At 32.3% G+C, this 15585-nt stretch overlaps 3 protein-coding genes across 11 annotated transcripts; 2 read left to right on the top strand and 1 right to left on the bottom strand.

Annotated features, from left to right (window-relative positions):
• The first annotated feature begins 82 nt into the window (after nt 1-82).
• Nucleotides 83-2028, top strand: LOC132912327 (uncharacterized). Of its 2 annotated transcripts, none has more exons than XR_009659171.1 (5): nt 83-214; nt 707-782; nt 862-942; nt 1544-1652; nt 1773-2028. XR_009659171.1 is itself a non-coding variant. In XM_060969736.1 (5 exons), the coding sequence occupies exons 1-5, from the start codon at nt 167-169 to the stop codon at nt 1847-1849; spliced, it is 402 nt and encodes a 133-aa protein (XP_060825719.1). In that variant the 5' UTR covers nt 87-166; the 3' UTR covers nt 1850-2028. The 2 variants fall into 2 exon arrangements, 1 of the variants encoding a protein (XP_060825719.1); XM_060969736.1 differs by having other exon boundaries at nt 87-214; nt 851-942.
• Nucleotides 2029-2929: 901 nt separating this feature from the next.
• On the top strand, nt 2930-5842 carry LOC132912270 (signal recognition particle subunit SRP72). The gene is made up of 8 exons (XM_060969598.1): nt 2930-3094; nt 3196-3313; nt 3410-3665; nt 3740-4219; nt 4297-4659; nt 4730-5034; nt 5111-5323; nt 5410-5842. Exons 1-8 carry the CDS (start codon nt 2995-2997, stop codon nt 5543-5545), a joined length of 1971 nt encoding a protein of 656 aa, XP_060825581.1. The 5' UTR covers nt 2930-2994; the 3' UTR covers nt 5546-5842.
• Nucleotides 5829-15030, bottom strand: LOC132912271 (R3H and coiled-coil domain-containing protein 1). 8 transcript variants are annotated; one of them, XM_060969602.1, is made up of 9 exons: nt 14793-15024; nt 11602-11864; nt 10367-10513; nt 8880-9013; nt 8678-8798; nt 7656-8589; nt 7332-7572; nt 7024-7260; nt 5829-6931 (listed from the first exon to the last, which is right to left on the bottom strand). In XM_060969602.1, exons 4-9 carry the CDS (start codon nt 8941-8943, stop codon nt 6867-6869), a joined length of 1662 nt encoding a protein of 553 aa, XP_060825585.1. In that variant the 5' UTR covers nt 8944-9013; nt 10367-10513; nt 11602-11864; nt 14793-15024; the 3' UTR covers nt 5829-6866. The 8 variants fall into 8 exon arrangements, with proteins under 8 accessions (XP_060825585.1, XP_060825586.1, XP_060825587.1 ...); XM_060969603.1 differs by having other exon boundaries at nt 11602-11740; XM_060969604.1 differs by having other exon boundaries at nt 11602-11740; nt 14742-14826.
• Between the last annotated feature and the right edge of the window lie 555 nt (nt 15031-15585).

The following is a 15585-nucleotide window of genomic DNA, read 5'->3' as shown; positions in this document are numbered from 1 at the left end:
CCGTTTACTGGTACACAATGGAGGGAGAAATTACGGGACGTGTTATTATTATTGATTGTACCTATAACTATAAAAACTCGAGCAACATTTAACGCGTACTTAGTTCTTAGTGAACATTCAATATAGATCTTTCTTACCCGAGCTCCTCGACAACTCGGAAAGGAAGATGAAAAACCTCGCTATCGTCTTTGCCTTCTGCTTCGTCGGGACTTCGGTAAATTTCGACATTACTTGGCTGCAATCATCTAATTTGTTTAATAGGCTGTTTTTGTTCTTTCATATATGATATGTATCAATGTTTTAAATTCTTCTATTTTTGTTTCGAGTATTATAATTCATAATTACTTGGGTATTCATTGTAAATATCGTCATAGATGGATAATATAATCTCATTATTTTTAATCGAATAGAACGATAATTTCATGGCTTGTTATTATATGATTAAAACGATATATAAGAAATAATTCATTGATTGTAATACCAGGACTCTTTTAATATCTAAAATAAAAGAAATATAATAATTCGATCATAAAATTTCTTCTCTTTGATGCTCTTAGCATACTACGATTAAAAAATTAACTATAATATCGAAACAGTTTATTTATATTCTGATTGTATATTTACAACCTGCAAGCTTTTATATTTATTTATTTATATTTATTTATTTATATTTTAATGTCTTCATAACGTATCGTAATATTTCCAGGCATTTTCGAATAGCATAAAAGCCAAGGTGGAACGTTTCGAGGCATCTTGTATCATAGAGACTAGTATCGATCCCAGTAAGTAGCAAACAACGAAATAAATTGCAAACACTGAAAAACCTCAGTCAATATTAATCAAACTTCAGATTTAATACAGGGTGCTAAGGAAGGCATTATATCTAAGGCAGACGAGAGACTTGGTTGTTACACGTACTGTATGCTGAGGAAAAAGGGAATCGTAAGTAACGAAATTATTTAAGTCATATCATACAAAGTACTCGTTGAATTAAATTATATAAATGAAACAGATTCCACGATTTTGTAAACTTATAATGCCTGTCAACATAGATTCTAAAATCAATCGTTTCGATAAAGAGCAAAAAAAGATGAAAAATATATATATGGCAGATGTTCGATGTTTTTTCCGTTCGTATCAATGCAAAAATACTTTTTCAAATATATTCCCATATTTCGTATTACACGAGATACGCATTTTATATAACTATATTATTTACCGTGATTAGTTGACTATATCGTTTATCGATGCAAATGGGGAAAAAGTTTTTAAACTTTGTTAAAAGAAGAAATCTTATTAGACATTCTCGTTCTATCAAATTTTTATGAAAAGTTCGATTTAAATCGTTTCACATTAATTAGAATAGGTTATGAGTACAAAATTAACCTAACATCGAAAGTATTGATTTTATGATTTGTATGTTGATAAGGCATCTTTTACTCTTTTCTGTGAATTATAACTGATGTGTTAAATTCTTTTCTTGTAACACCCCGCATATGGAAGCAAGTAAAGAAAAAACATTATTTTTATTTCTGTAACACAGGTAGAAGAGAATGGACACCTCTGGGTAAATATTGCCAAGAGACAGTTGATAACCTACGGAGCTGACACGCTAATGGCTGATGAAATGATTAATAAATGCAAAAACATCAGTGAGTAAAAAATTGTTATTAAGAAATCTGACTCTATTTTAAATATTAAACAAAATTTTTTGTAAATTATTTGCCATTTAAAAAGAGTAATTTAATGATCCTTACTTATTGTTATTTTAGCTGGTGGCAACGAATGTAAGCAAGCTAGTAACTTGATACAGTGTTTCCTGGAGATCAGGAGTTCATACATATTCTAACTAAAAATCAAACTGCTGAAACGAAATAGTTTAATTTGCAACTCGATGCATTTCGTAATTTATTTTGCACAAAATATTTATAGATTTAAATTAATAAATTATAATAACGTAAATATCATTATTTGACGCTTAAATCTTTGTTCTCATAGTCAAAATACAAGTTGTTTCTCCATCTTGTTCTCGTGTCTCCAAGTGTTATTTATCTACTGTAATTATCTATTTCCATTTTAAAATTTATGTTAGAATATAAATCATTTTGTTAATTATGAAAATAGTTACAATGAATGGTAGTTTGAATTTAAATTGCAATTGTAATAAAAAACAGAATAATTCTCATGCAATGTTTTAAATTTGATGAGCCATTGAAATTTAAATTTGTATCGATAACTTAAATATCGATATTTTATTGAAGTATAAATAAGTGTATAATTCCTTTGTTCGCCGCAATAATTCGCAGAGGGCGTAAAAAACACTCTGATTACCATTTAAAGTAGGTATTACCAGCTCTGGTATTGTAGAACATATAACATGATAACAACACAAATTTCTATAAGACATAAAATCTATTTTATATTACGTTTATGGTGTTAGTTCTATCCTATGTATGTATATGCTGAACTAAAAATTGTAAATTGTACATAATTCTAACGCATGTGTGTATATATATATATATATATATATAATTTTAATGAAATGAATAAGCATTTGAGTAACATGGAAATTTAACTTATTCTTTTTTATTCCCTTGTTCTTACATTTCTCACTTCCGACAAATAAAGCTTTTTGATTACGTTTCTAATGTAATTTTAAGACTAATATCAAAGTGGTATTATCTTCAGTTAGATTATACACAAGTATTATTATATTACTCCAAATGAAATTAAATATTGTAATTACTCAATTTTTGAATGCTTTAAGAAAGAATTTGAGTAGTATTAATAAATAAATTTAATTTAATTAAATTTGTTTGCTATACACTGTTTAATTACTATCAAATATTTTAAACAATGTCTCATTCTTTCAAATAGGTACATAAACTATACTTCATAAGCAATAACTTTTATTAAAATTGTTCTTGGAACATTATGCTGTATTCGGTAGTCATAAATTAGTTCCACGTTGGACATGACCGCAAAGTGAGCAACATGGCTACAAAGGAAAACAATTTTCCTGTATTATACGGAGAATTAAATAAATTAGGACAAAACGGTGAATACGAGCGGGCAATAAAAATTGCTAATAAAAGTGAGTTTTCGTGATCTTACAAATTGCTTTCAATTCTATCAACATAACCTGTGTCCCATTTACGAAGAACAACATATTCTCAAAAATAGAAAATTTTTCAGTTTTAGGTATTTCCCAGAATGAAGAAGCAGCTTTTCATTGTAAAGTTATTTGCTATATTCAATTATCTAAATTCAATGATGCACTCCAGCTTATTACTAAGAATCCAAAACTATCAGGGTATGTCATCCAATTATTATATATTAGTGTTAAAACTTTTCTTTTTTAATTAATATTCACTTCGTACAATTCTAATAACAAATAAATATTTTTTAGCAATTTGGATTTCGAGAAAGCATATTGTTTATATAGATTGAATCAAGTGCAGGACGCTTTGAAGGTAGTCGAAAATGTTTCAAATCCTTCATTGAAACTCAAGGAACTGAAGGCTCAGATACTGTATAGGCTAGAAAAATATGAAGAATGTTTCTCTGTGTACAGAGACATTATAAAGAATTCTCACGATGAATATGAAGATGAAAGGGAAGCTAATCTTGCAGCAGTGGTTGTAAATTTAGCAATTGAAGATTCTGTAAGTCCTTAACAATTAATGTTATTTAAGTATATGTTAATTTATGTTTATTGTAATTTATATTTTTTTAACAGAACTTAGAAGTTCCTGCATTACGCGAAGATACATATGAATTAATATATAATACAGCTTGTGGTTTAATTGCACAAGGTAGCAAAGGTGATAAAGCCATCTTGATTGAGGCAGAGAAAAAGCTTAGAGCAGCTGAGAAAAAGTGTAAAGAAAATTTAGAGGAAGATGGAGTTGCTGAAGAAGAAATAGAAGATGAATTAGGAATTATTAGAGTTCAACTTGGATATTGTCTTCAGCTTCAGGGTCGCGAGAAAGAAGCTCAAACATTGTACATTTCTGCTTTGAAAGCGAAACCAGATGACATAGCTCTAGTAGCAGTTGCAAGCAATAACCTTGTGTGCCTTAATAAAGATCAAAACGTATTTGATAGTAAAAAAAGAATGAAAAGCGCTACTCATGATAGCTTAGAACATAAATTAACTTCTAGACAGAGACGGAACATTGCATACAATCAGTGCTTGTTAGCTTTATACACTGATCAGGTATAAACTCAATTAGTATACACTGTTTTATTGATCATTGTTCACATATCATTATTCTATATCTTATGTCCTTGCAGGCAGACCAGTGTCAGCAACTTTGCAATAAACTAGCTAAGGATCATCCTGCACTGGCTGTGGATGCAATGTTTGTTAAGGCAGTACAACTTGGTAAAGAGGGTAAAGCAAAGGAAGCAGCAAAGCTATTAATACGGTATGCAGTTGGAGATAAAGAATTGCAAATGAAACTGGTTTGTGTGCAACTCTTATTGAGTCAGGATGAAAGACAAGAGGCAATTGATATTCTTGAAAATCTGAGTGAAAGAGACAGATCATTACCTGGCATAGTCAGTGCACTCGTAACTCTTCATATGGCTAATAATAATCGTGAAAAAGCGTCAGCTGCTCTAAAAAATGCAGTTAATTATTACAAGAAAAATAAGGTAGGTGCATTTAATTTAATTTCTTTCTTTTTCAACTCAATTTAGGATAACCTTTAATATTCAATTTTAGGAAGCTACTGCTAATTTAGGAGAATTATGGCGACAAGCCGCTGATTTTTATCTACGCGGAGGAGACATTAAAATGGCAGCTGATATTTTACAAGAAATGGTAGATGCTGCGCCTTGCGATACCAAGACATTAGCGCAATTAGTGGTGGCTTATGTGCAATTTTGTCCAGAAAAAGCACAATTGCTATCAAAACGTTTGCCACCGTTACATGACCTTTCTGAAACGATCGACGTTGATGCTTTGGAGAACAGTAATTGGGTAATTGGTACCAAAATGATCAAGAAGAAGATAGAACCATCTCCTGGGTAAGTATTATTCTCTTAATGTAATCTCGATAACAAAATTCTCAATAAAATTAATAATTATAATTCTATTGTATAGTAAACCCGCTGTCGATATAACACAAAAGAAAAAGAAAAAACGTAAACGCAAAGGAAAGTTACCTAAGAACTATGATCCAAATGTTCCACCTGATCCTGAACGATGGTTACCCAGACACGAACGTAGTGGATTTAGGAAGAAACGAGATAGGAGAAATCGAGATGCTGCGATGAAGGGCACACAAGGTGCTGCAGCTGTAGCTAGTGATATGTAGTACGTATTAATTCACAAACATATTTATTATTTAATTTAAAAAAATACATACAATTGATAACTTTTATTATCACTTATCGTTACAGTGATATTACTAAGATGCCTACAAATGCGAAACCTTCTCCCAACCCTCGATATAGTCCAGCGGTGGAAAGTTCCGGTCCACGACAACAGCAACGTAAGGTTCAACAAAAAAAGAAAAAGAAAGGAGGAAAATGGTAAAACAAGTAATTCGTATTTGTCGAAAACATGTATAATATTTCAATATTGCTAGAAAGATAGATGATCGAACGATACATCTCATTGACGAGTCGTATAACTTTTTCAATTATACATATATTTTTTATCACTGTACATATGTACAGTAAAAAATACTGCCATTTTTAAACGAACGTACTACTTTATACCAGTATCGTTTGATCGCTGTAAATTTTTAACTTCTGAATTTGTCATTAGATTAAAATGTAACTAGGTTACACCAGGATTGAAAATATACACAAAAGAATGATATATAAAATATTTTTATTCCCTTTTTCTTTTAATCCTCTTGTCAATTTCTGACAAAATTCTGTAATATAATATACAATATAGGTAACATATTCCTTGCATACATTGACTAGGATTTGGCAATACATATCTTTATTTCTCTGTTGGTAACAATTGTATATAAAAATACAATCTGTGTCAAATTCATTTTTTTCTCTTAGTAAATCTGTAATTCATGTTGATATATTGTGATTGTGCGTCAAATTTTTAACATTCATGTAACAGATTTATATATGTATATGTAATATAATAAGTGGCATAATTCGTAACTACAATAATCTTACATTGCATATAATAATAAAATGCCACTTCATATTTCAGTAAAATTCATTACCCTAAAATCATAACTCTGTGAAGACACGCTGTGATTACATGTCATTGTAGCATATCGATGTATGTGCACTCACATGTGCTTGTGTAAAAGGATATCCTCGGTTTCTATCATTCTAACTTATTGTCTTGTATTACAATTGCACAACACAGCATTGTTTATCGTGTATATATAAATTTATAACAAAGAGGCAACTGTCGAGGTAAGAATAACCGTATATGTATATCATAAAACGCTTCTACATCTGTATTCTTTTTTATATAGTTTCCTAATATGTCAAGGTTGTAAATCGCCTAAATCTAGAAGTTTAGTTAAAATGCTTAATATCCTTCCATTAGAAAATAGTACAACAGGCACGCTCATTCAACTGGTCTGAATATTATGATATGCATAATACGTAGAAAATAAACAAGCACTGGAAAATTCATTTTACCAGTCCTAAGCAAGTATATCCGTTACTTGATAGTTTTGTCATGCCACACTCATCTATTGGCAAGCAATTTCCCGTGTTCCCAAAACCAATCGCCAAATCAGTTCGACAAAAATGAGTTTGTCAAAAATGAGAATAGATGAGTAAGGCACAAATTCATGTAAATGCCGTAAAACACTTACATAATGATGTAAATAATTCTCAATGTATGAACATTACATTTCCAACAAATAATGCTACTTTTCAGGTATAATGCCTTCCCAGGCATCTTCCCGCTGTTTGTTGGCTAATCTACGTTTTTCTAGAAACAAAGAAAGAACAACTTATTTCTGTTTTTTTAAAGCTTTTTTAAGCTTCAAACTGTGAGAAGTGTTTTGTGTAAATAATACTTACCTTTAGCCTCACGTAATACATTTTTCTCATGTTCGCGTTCTTGCCTAGCAGTAGCTAATTTTACACCTAAAGCACCCGTAACCAGTCGTCTAGCTAATGCCGTGCAAGTTTTCGGACGACTTCTGTACGGCTGTAAAAATTCCGCGCTCCTTTTTGCTTTTGTTTTACTCAAGGCTGTAGCCTCGCTCAAGGGTCGTGTTTTAACAAATGGATGGTCTGAAGCCAATACTTCAGCAGCTAAAACCGATTTAACAGGTGAGCACTTGTTAGTGATAATGTCGGTGTAATTTTGACTCGTTTCTAATTACCAACAAGAGGACTACTGAAGACTCCAAGACAATGCGTGTCATCTACCCACTTTAGTTCAAACCCACCATTCTTAAAAGGACTAAAAACAGCTGCTAAATCGCTGGTTTTAAATTCTGATGGGAAATTGTAAATTTCAATAACATGAGCAAATTCATCGCTAGATACCTCGATGTGTTTAGTGTACGGTTTGTAATTGCTTTTCGGTTGTTCTATCATAACATTACCAACAGCCGCTGTTAACTGAAATTAAAAGTGATTAACATTAAGAAAGTACATAGTTTTGTCGTTTTATGTTGGTGAAAGGTAAATTCATAAATACTTGCCTCCTCGATAAGAGTTGGATCTAGACAATCACCATTATCGTCGAATAAACTGTCCCAGTCACATTCATCCCTATTAATCTTTTTAATTGGTGGAGAAGGTGGAGGTGCAGGTTTACTTTTCTGCCGCACAACCTTTTTTACTTTCTTCTCTGTTGGTGCTGTAGGAACAGGAATAACTTCCTTAATAGGTTGTTGTGGTTCTTTCTGTACACTATCTGAGATAATCAGCACGTTTGATACCATATTGCGACGCATCATTTGCGTGTTCTTTTGGTTTGTTATCTCATCCTTATTTGAAATTTCCGTATGTTGTTTGTTATTTGCATTTGAATTAGTTACAAGAATATCGTTATTACATTTATCAGATCTGTCTATTTCCTCATTAACATTAACTTCACTATATATACATGTCTCAACTGAGTCTATGTTATTGTTATCTTCACTAGAATTACTAGAGATTTCTTGTTCTTCAATAGTTCCTGGCTGAAATGTATCAGTTGTCTCACATTTAGTTGCAGTAGCAGTAGTACTGTCTGTATCATTTGGCACATCTTCATTTAGATTATCTAACTGCTTAGTTGTTATTTTATCACTAGTTTCCATCGTAAGTCCTTCTGGAATAACAGAAGAACTCGGGTCCTTTGGAACTTCTTGCAGACAGATATTAATTTCAGATTCATTATTACTTTGATTATCATCAAAACACGCATTTAATTCCTTTTGTTCACATTCTATACTTTGTTGTACACTAGAATCTGTTTCTTTGATATCTAAACTTGATTTTGATTGCCCATGAGAAGCAGAGGACGGATTGTCCTTAACTGAACGATTCACACGAATAGTTTTTACTGGCTGAGGACTCCCTTCTGTTTCCAAACTTCTACGATGTCTTGGTACATAAACTGCGCGATCTGGCCTTCTCTGACGAGAAGATCTTAATAAAATTCAGTTAAAGATATTTACAATTTATTCTTTGAATTATAGGAAAGAAAATAGACGAAGGTGTTTTTACAATTTCTTACTTTGCAGTAGATGAATCTGCAGTTGCTTGTATTTGAACTTGGTCCATATTTGTTTGAAGTTCATTTCTGGCCCTCCTAGCAGCTGGCGGCCTATAGATTTCAACCGTTGGCGTTGATTTTACTAAAAGTTCGAATGACAAATTTAATTAACTTTACACTATTTTTCTCAGATATGAAGTTTCCAATATAAGTTTTTAATTACCTTGTCTTTGAATTCGTACGCGTTCTGGAGATGCGGAGGGCGATCGTTGACCTTCAACGCCCATCTCGAACAACGTACCAGTACCTTTCGTTACACAACTTGTTGTACACTGTTCACCATTCAATTTTGGGTCCCTTGAATATTGAAAAATGAAATATTATAACCTTGTTATTTTATAATTAATTTAATACTTCTTTTTTAAGTCGGTTAAATAGTTCTCTGACGCGTCTGAGTACTACGTCACGCGACCTTGAGCCGGTCAGTTTCACTTTCGTTTACTGCTGCTACGTCGTAAGAATTTCATTCTTGTAAACTTATTTCGTAACAGTATTAGAATCGTCTGTGAATTTCGCATAAATTCGATTCAATCTAGAACGAGTTCTACTTTCGAAGGAATTGAGCATTAATATGGTCGTTTTTAAATTAATCACGTTAAAATGATATTACATCTTATGCGAAGAAATAGGCGCATTCCGTGATATAAATACATTGAGAGTTTATAATTTAATACTTTTACTAACTTTACAATAAATCTATTAAAAATTAATGCATATTTTACATAGAATCCAATTCATAAAATATACTATTAAAATATAGTAACAATTTTTTCCTCAATTTAACACAAGCACTATATATTTATCCACAATTATTACAAAAATCGCTGAACTATAATTGTTATCAAAATGTCTTTTTTATTGATAGGTTATCGATGAAGGGGCATCATTAAATGATTCACAACAGGAAATAATGAAATTCTACACTTTGTGATTTGTTCAGGTGATATATTACTGAAAGGATTGAATGTAATAGCACTTTGCTAAATGACCACAGAATTGTATCTAGTCAGTTATCGAGAGAGGCATGTACGTGCTTGTTTATATCATATACAGTCAGTTGCAAAAGTCTATAGACACGATTGTAGTCGCAAAGGAAATAAAAAATAAACTTTGTTATGCTTACATATCAATACAAAATAGTTCTCATTATACTCAGTATACTACTGTATTTCTTGAAGAATTTAAGAAACCATAAATATTTAGATTACGAAGATCTTAAAACGGTTATACCAGTAATTACAAAACCTTTAATTCCATTACTGTTAAAAAGATAGTAAACTACAACTGATACCTATAGAGAGCTATAACGTATAGACATACGTATATACATTTATATATTTTATATTTTTTCAGTTTTTTCTTTTTCAAATAAAGACGTAAGGAGCTGTGATATTTATTTAAATATACATTTAACTGCAATTAATACAAAATTGGATACCAAAAATATTGTAGGATCTAACATCTTGATTAGAATACTTCGAACTTGATGGTGATGATGAACGAAGACTTTCGTGATAGACTGTACGCAACATCAAAGGCTCACTTCACGAAGCAAGATCGAATTGGTGGGGATAGCAACGGCCACTTAACGAAGCAATGTCACTATCTATATATATAATACGTGTATTATAACAATAGGCACTTCGATACCTTATCACGTCACTTTTGTAACACACGACTGTCCGTCTGACAGAACCCTGGCCGATCGAGAATGTATGCAGATCGGCAAAGCGGTTCTGTACCAGCTGGTGTATAATATATCTTCGATAGTTGTTTACAGGTGGAAAGACGAGTACCCTGCAAAAGTGAAAAGAACGCGTTACGATCACGGCTGAAAGTGAGACTGGACTGAGGACGGGTGAACGTAACCGCCTTGCCTCGGGCCACTTTGCCCGTATCCTGTCAGATGAACACAGGCAGACTAACTTTTACATAACATTTCACTTTCTCCTTCTTTGATTTTCTTAAAATTAGAGCCATCCTTGGTCCGAATAATCATGTATCATTTCGGCCATTCCACAGACACATAATGCGGGTATTTGCATGAAAAAGTTGGGCAAAGATGTAGTACAACTTTTTAGTAAGAAAATATTATTTTAAAAATATTTTCTCATATAGAAGCCACATTGATTAACTTCATCTATACTGTTTGATTTTTAATTAAACACTGATTATGTGTTGTGATATTAAAATTATGGAACATGTAGAAACAATTTCTTGAATCCAGCTTTCATTATTTATTTCAAAAATTTTCTCCTTGCAACTTACATAACTATCTATATTTAAACTCTGATTTTATATAAGATATTTCATGCCTAAATGCTTCCTCTGAATAATTCTTCTGATTTAATACTATTTGCTTAAGGCTCTCCAAATTTACCTTTATGCTATTTCGTAGAGCAATCGAATGACTCCACTGTAAACTTTCGAAGTACTTTAATGCCGTACGTACAAAGAAGAAGGTCGTTAATAAGTTATTCGTAATGTATCCGATTCTTTTCGGGAATGAAAATTTTGCAAGCGAAACAAAATTTCTGAAATCGACTTTTGGCCAACTTTCCGATACAAATTCTCCACTATGCGCCGACATCACCGCCGTTACAACCGCGTTACATTTCACATACATAATCAGATTTCATGGAAACCGGCTATTACGTTCAACCGGAATAAAACGGTCGGATAAAGACGGAATTTATTATGTGTAACGTCGTAACCGGATGTTTTTAGAAAGCATTGAGAGCATTAGAACAGGCGCAGGCAATACACAAAAAGTAGGAAATAGGAAATGAACTCTCAAGATCTAGTGGAGGGCATTTTAAGTCTCAGTAGATAAATAAAACTATCTAGACTAATATGGATGCTGGAAAATAAGATAAAATTCCCACCTTAACGTCGTTTCACGATAGTTAAATTACATGCCAACCGTTCAGGTGGAACGAACCATGTAGCGTGATAAATCGGGGTTCTCTGCGCTTCTCTTTCTCTTATAGCCAGATATGAAAGCCGAGAAGAAAAAGAAATCGACTGCAACAGACCGAACAAAACAACCGTTCCACACTATCGTCTGATCCGGTTGATGAATCGTCGTTCCAAGAGTAAGATCTATGTTAATTACGTTTCAGAGACGACTAAATCGACGAGCCTTGAACTACAAAGAAGAAACAGAGTCCCGTGCGACTCGTAAGTGTTGCGTGGTTCACGTAATCATGCGTATACGTGAGCGACATACGACGAGAGACCGGTTGCACTCCATAGATTAACAATTATTCGTGCCATTCAAAATCGACCATCTGTCCCCCTGACGCGTGATTTCAATAATTAACGAGTTTAAGTGGCAAATGACGTAAGTGAAAGAGGTGAGGATTTTTTGGGTTAACACACGTATGATATTTTTGATGCTTACATCGTCGTTATTGGCTTCTAATATTTATTATCTTTGGAGATATTGAAAATTGTATGGAGTTAGTTAATCTTCCGAGTACTTTGCGTTCTTTTTCTTTAATTATAGCAAAATTTCCGCCAAAAGAAATAAATTTTCCTATTTGTCGTCTAAACTTAAACAATTATTCAATATGGCGGACGATCGGGGCCTTCTTTTCTTTTCTTTCTTTTCCTTTTTATTATCTTATTTCTCAAGCAAAGTAATTATGACATTAAACATTTTTTATCGATAAAATATCTACAAATTTTATTTTAAAAGTTTTAAGGATAGAATATGTTTAAATACGAACGGTCCATGAAATATTGGAACTGCATATTGAATAATCAAAGAACTGTACATATTACGGTATTCTTATATAATACATATATGTTTGTAGCGACAGTTAATCTTGTGTAACCGCGTGGTACATTATTTTCGTTGTCGTTGATGGAGATAATACGTTCCATTAAAATTTATGTTTCGTATAAATTTTCTTTTGTTATCTAACGACGTACGCAACTTCCGCCATCTATGGAGGGCTAGTTAACCAATAACCGCAACTTAAGAACGTATTATGTATTCCCATCTTACTACAATATTTTAAATCAAATGCAAGGAACCATATGATGTTAATTAAAAACAGAAATGTTAATTAGAACTATTGACATCTATGAAACGCATTCTTATTTTCTTCAGGCAACCTGCCAATGCGTCACAGTTCTTTTATGTTTCTCAAAACACTATGTAGTTTGCTAAAAATATAAATGTACAGCGAAAAATAAAACGCGTAAACGTTTGAAATTCGCGGGGATTGTGAGAAAAGAAAAAACGGTCTAATGTAATGGAACAATCTGAGGATGGAATAGAACAATCTATTAGTTATAAACAAGAAAATATATGAATATTTTTATCACGCGACAATTGATTGCGATCTCGTTTCATTTTTTTACACTACTTAATTATATCAAGTTAATCACATAAGTTACACATATTTATAGTTTACGAAAGAATTTCGATTTTATATTATCAATAATTGAAGTATCAAAATGTTACACTCACAGACGAAAAGATAACACATTTTGTAACTTTCTTATGTACATATTGTAAAATAAGCTTTTTGAGTCGATGTTAGTAATCCTTGGACGTAAACATTGTACTTCTTCGGGCGAACAAAAAGATAGCACAATAGAATTTCACATGGCCCTGATAGATGGAAATATTATTGCCACGATGTGTGGACAGAAGAAAAAGTTTCAAGTAGCCGATGCTACTAAGATGCTAAGGAAGCATCATGGTATGGGCGGGTATTGGTTATCATAGAAAAACGAAAATTGTCTTTGTGTAAAGTTGCATGTATAGTTAAAAGTATATTGAACTGAAGATACAAACACATGCAGTAACAATTATTGATAAAAATTGTATATTTCAATAAGATAGTACTGTCGTTCAACAGATAATTATAAAATATTTTGTTGATCAAAAAAATCGGCGTTCTGCAACGGACAGTAAGATCTTCTGAATTGAAAATTATTGGGGAGAGTTTGCAAGAACGGTTTACAGAAAGGGGGCTCCTCAAAATACTTACATTGTATTATTTTCAGCAAATATAAGCAACTCTTTATTTTTTCGTAGTATGTGTTATCAGTTTGACTCATTGAATTCTTGTAGTTTTTTAATTTTACGAGTAGGAAAAACGTATTCATATTCCGAGAGTATTTTATATTGTAAGTTTACATTCAAAAGAATGTTTATTATTTTCCCATCTTTCTTCATTATCGAATACAGTTTTACGAATTTACACATTGTGCTATCTTCTTGTTCAGGAGTGTAAATGATGTAAATGCTAGATATGGAGATCTTCAATGCAAACAAGAAATATTGGTTTATAGTTAAAATACATATTTAGATTGTCTTAAAAGCGCAAATGAATTAATCAGCGTTCAAATTTGTATTTAGCATGAAATTTATATTTTTCTTCCACTTAAAAGTCATGTTTAATTGTTCAACATTAACATGGTTTCTCATTTAAGATCCTCAATGATTAAAAATATAAAGCGTCAAAGTAGCCTATGTATATGTATACCTTAATTTCCGAATATTTTAATCATCACAGTAATACAGACCGATATTGTCTGGAAGACGACGATATCAACTATTTATCTTTAGTGCAAGATATTTATAAATATACTACACCGAGGCCATAAGACACATCAATAACAAACACATTGAACACTTTTCAACAGTTCTATGGTATCCTAAATCATTTAGGTTATAAAGTTAATTCTAATTGCCTTCGAATCGCGAATTGTATGTCAAGGATACAAATAAATTTAACATAACGCGTCTCTGCTAACATTCTAAGCTAAATCGCCAATAAAAATTGCGGGCTATCAAATCGATTTTATTTATAAGCGTATATTATCTCATTTTCTTGCATGATTGACAAACGTCAACTACTTTTACATTGTTGAGATACATTTTTAAAAGATTTAATACCGATGATTTCTCGGAGAAAGCTTTACGATGTAGTATCATAGACGTTCGTAGAAATTGAAAGTGAAGAATGTTTGAAGACACATTGTAAAAAGACCGTAGTGATCTAACCTTTAAAGGCGCGTCGTTGCATCAGGAAATGTGATCGTTTGGCTCTCCTACCTTTTCCGTTTCTTGTCCCTTGAAAATAGAGTCACGTCGTGCTCCACGTCCTCGGAGAAGAGGCTATCTTGCAAGCTCATTTATCTGCGAAACTGCGCGCAGATCGGACATACGAGAAAATTACTGACACTCAAAATTAAATTCATAAAGAGTTCAACGAAACCACGTTTACCGTGTTGCTGCAATGCAGCCACGGTCTCTACTCGACGCACATTGACCATAAACTACCTTAGAATGCATCGCGCATGCGTTCATTTGCTTCTGCCTGTATGGCTACTGCGCAGGCGTACCTTTTTAAATCGCGAAGCCATTTTGATGCGAAATCTTACGCGCGAAAGTATCGTGTCCCTTTTCACATGTCTCGTCTGGGAAATTAGTATAGGTTTTACATTTTAATTCATTAATTTCGTAATATCGTTTTGTAAAATGGAATTGTAAGCATTTGTAAGGAATCTTCTTAGATTTGGTAACATGCAATGTGTTTTGATGAAATTAGCTTAGTTTGGTGCAAAATTTTACCTGCGTAAATGTGGTGTTTCTTTCTATGCATTTCGCCTGAAAAATTAATGTAAGTTTGTGCACTCTAATTTACTGATTTTGTAATATTGCTTTGTAAAATGGAATTGTAAGCACTTGTAACGAATTTTTTGACTGAAAAATATGAAATGTGTCATCGATCGAAAAATTCAGAATTGCACGGTTTTCTACGTGAACATCATTATTGCATAACTGTATGATTCAAGTTTTCTCATTCTTTTGAAAACATTTGAAAGGTGTATATAGACTTTCTAAA

The sequence above is a fragment of the Bombus pascuorum genome, chromosome 11 (assembly GCF_905332965.1).
Source record: "Bombus pascuorum chromosome 11, iyBomPasc1.1, whole genome shotgun sequence".
Classification (NCBI taxonomy): domain Eukaryota; kingdom Metazoa; phylum Arthropoda; class Insecta; order Hymenoptera; family Apidae; genus Bombus; species Bombus pascuorum.
Note: the sequence above shows the minus strand (reverse complement) of the source record. Positions and strands in the feature narration are given on the sequence as shown.

Bases quoted from the DNA above. Each gene is read 5' to 3' on its own strand.
- LOC132912327 (XM_060969736.1), top strand. From the start codon at position 167: ATGAAAAACCTCGCTATCGTCTTTGCCTTCTGCTTCGTCGGGACTTCG. The intron at 215-706 runs GTAAATTTCGAC...TAATATTTCCAG, and splicing joins TCTGCTTCGTCGGGACTTCG to GCATTTTCGAATAGCATAAA. The intron at 783-850 runs GTAAGTAGCAAA...ATCAAACTTCAG, and splicing joins AGAGACTAGTATCGATCCCA to ATTTAATACAGGGTGCTAAG.
- LOC132912270 (XM_060969598.1), top strand. From the start codon at position 2,995: ATGGCTACAAAGGAAAACAATTTTCCTGTATTATACGGAGAATTAAAT. The intron at 3,314-3,409 runs GTATGTCATCCA...AATATTTTTTAG, and splicing joins AAGAATCCAAAACTATCAGG to CAATTTGGATTTCGAGAAAG. The intron at 4,220-4,296 runs GTATAAACTCAA...ATGTCCTTGCAG, and splicing joins TAGCTTTATACACTGATCAG to GCAGACCAGTGTCAGCAACT.
- LOC132912271 (XM_060969599.1), bottom strand. From the start codon at position 14,872: ATGAGCTTGCAAGATAGCCTCTTCTCCGAGGACGTGGAGCACGACGTG. The intron at 8,590-8,677 runs GTAAGAAATTGT...AATTTTATTAAG, and splicing joins GCAGATTCATCTACTGCAAA to ATCTTCTCGTCAGAGAAGGC. The intron at 6,932-7,023 runs GTAAGTATTATT...CTTTGTTTCTAG, and splicing joins TGTATTACGTGAGGCTAAAG to AAAAACGTAGATTAGCCAAC.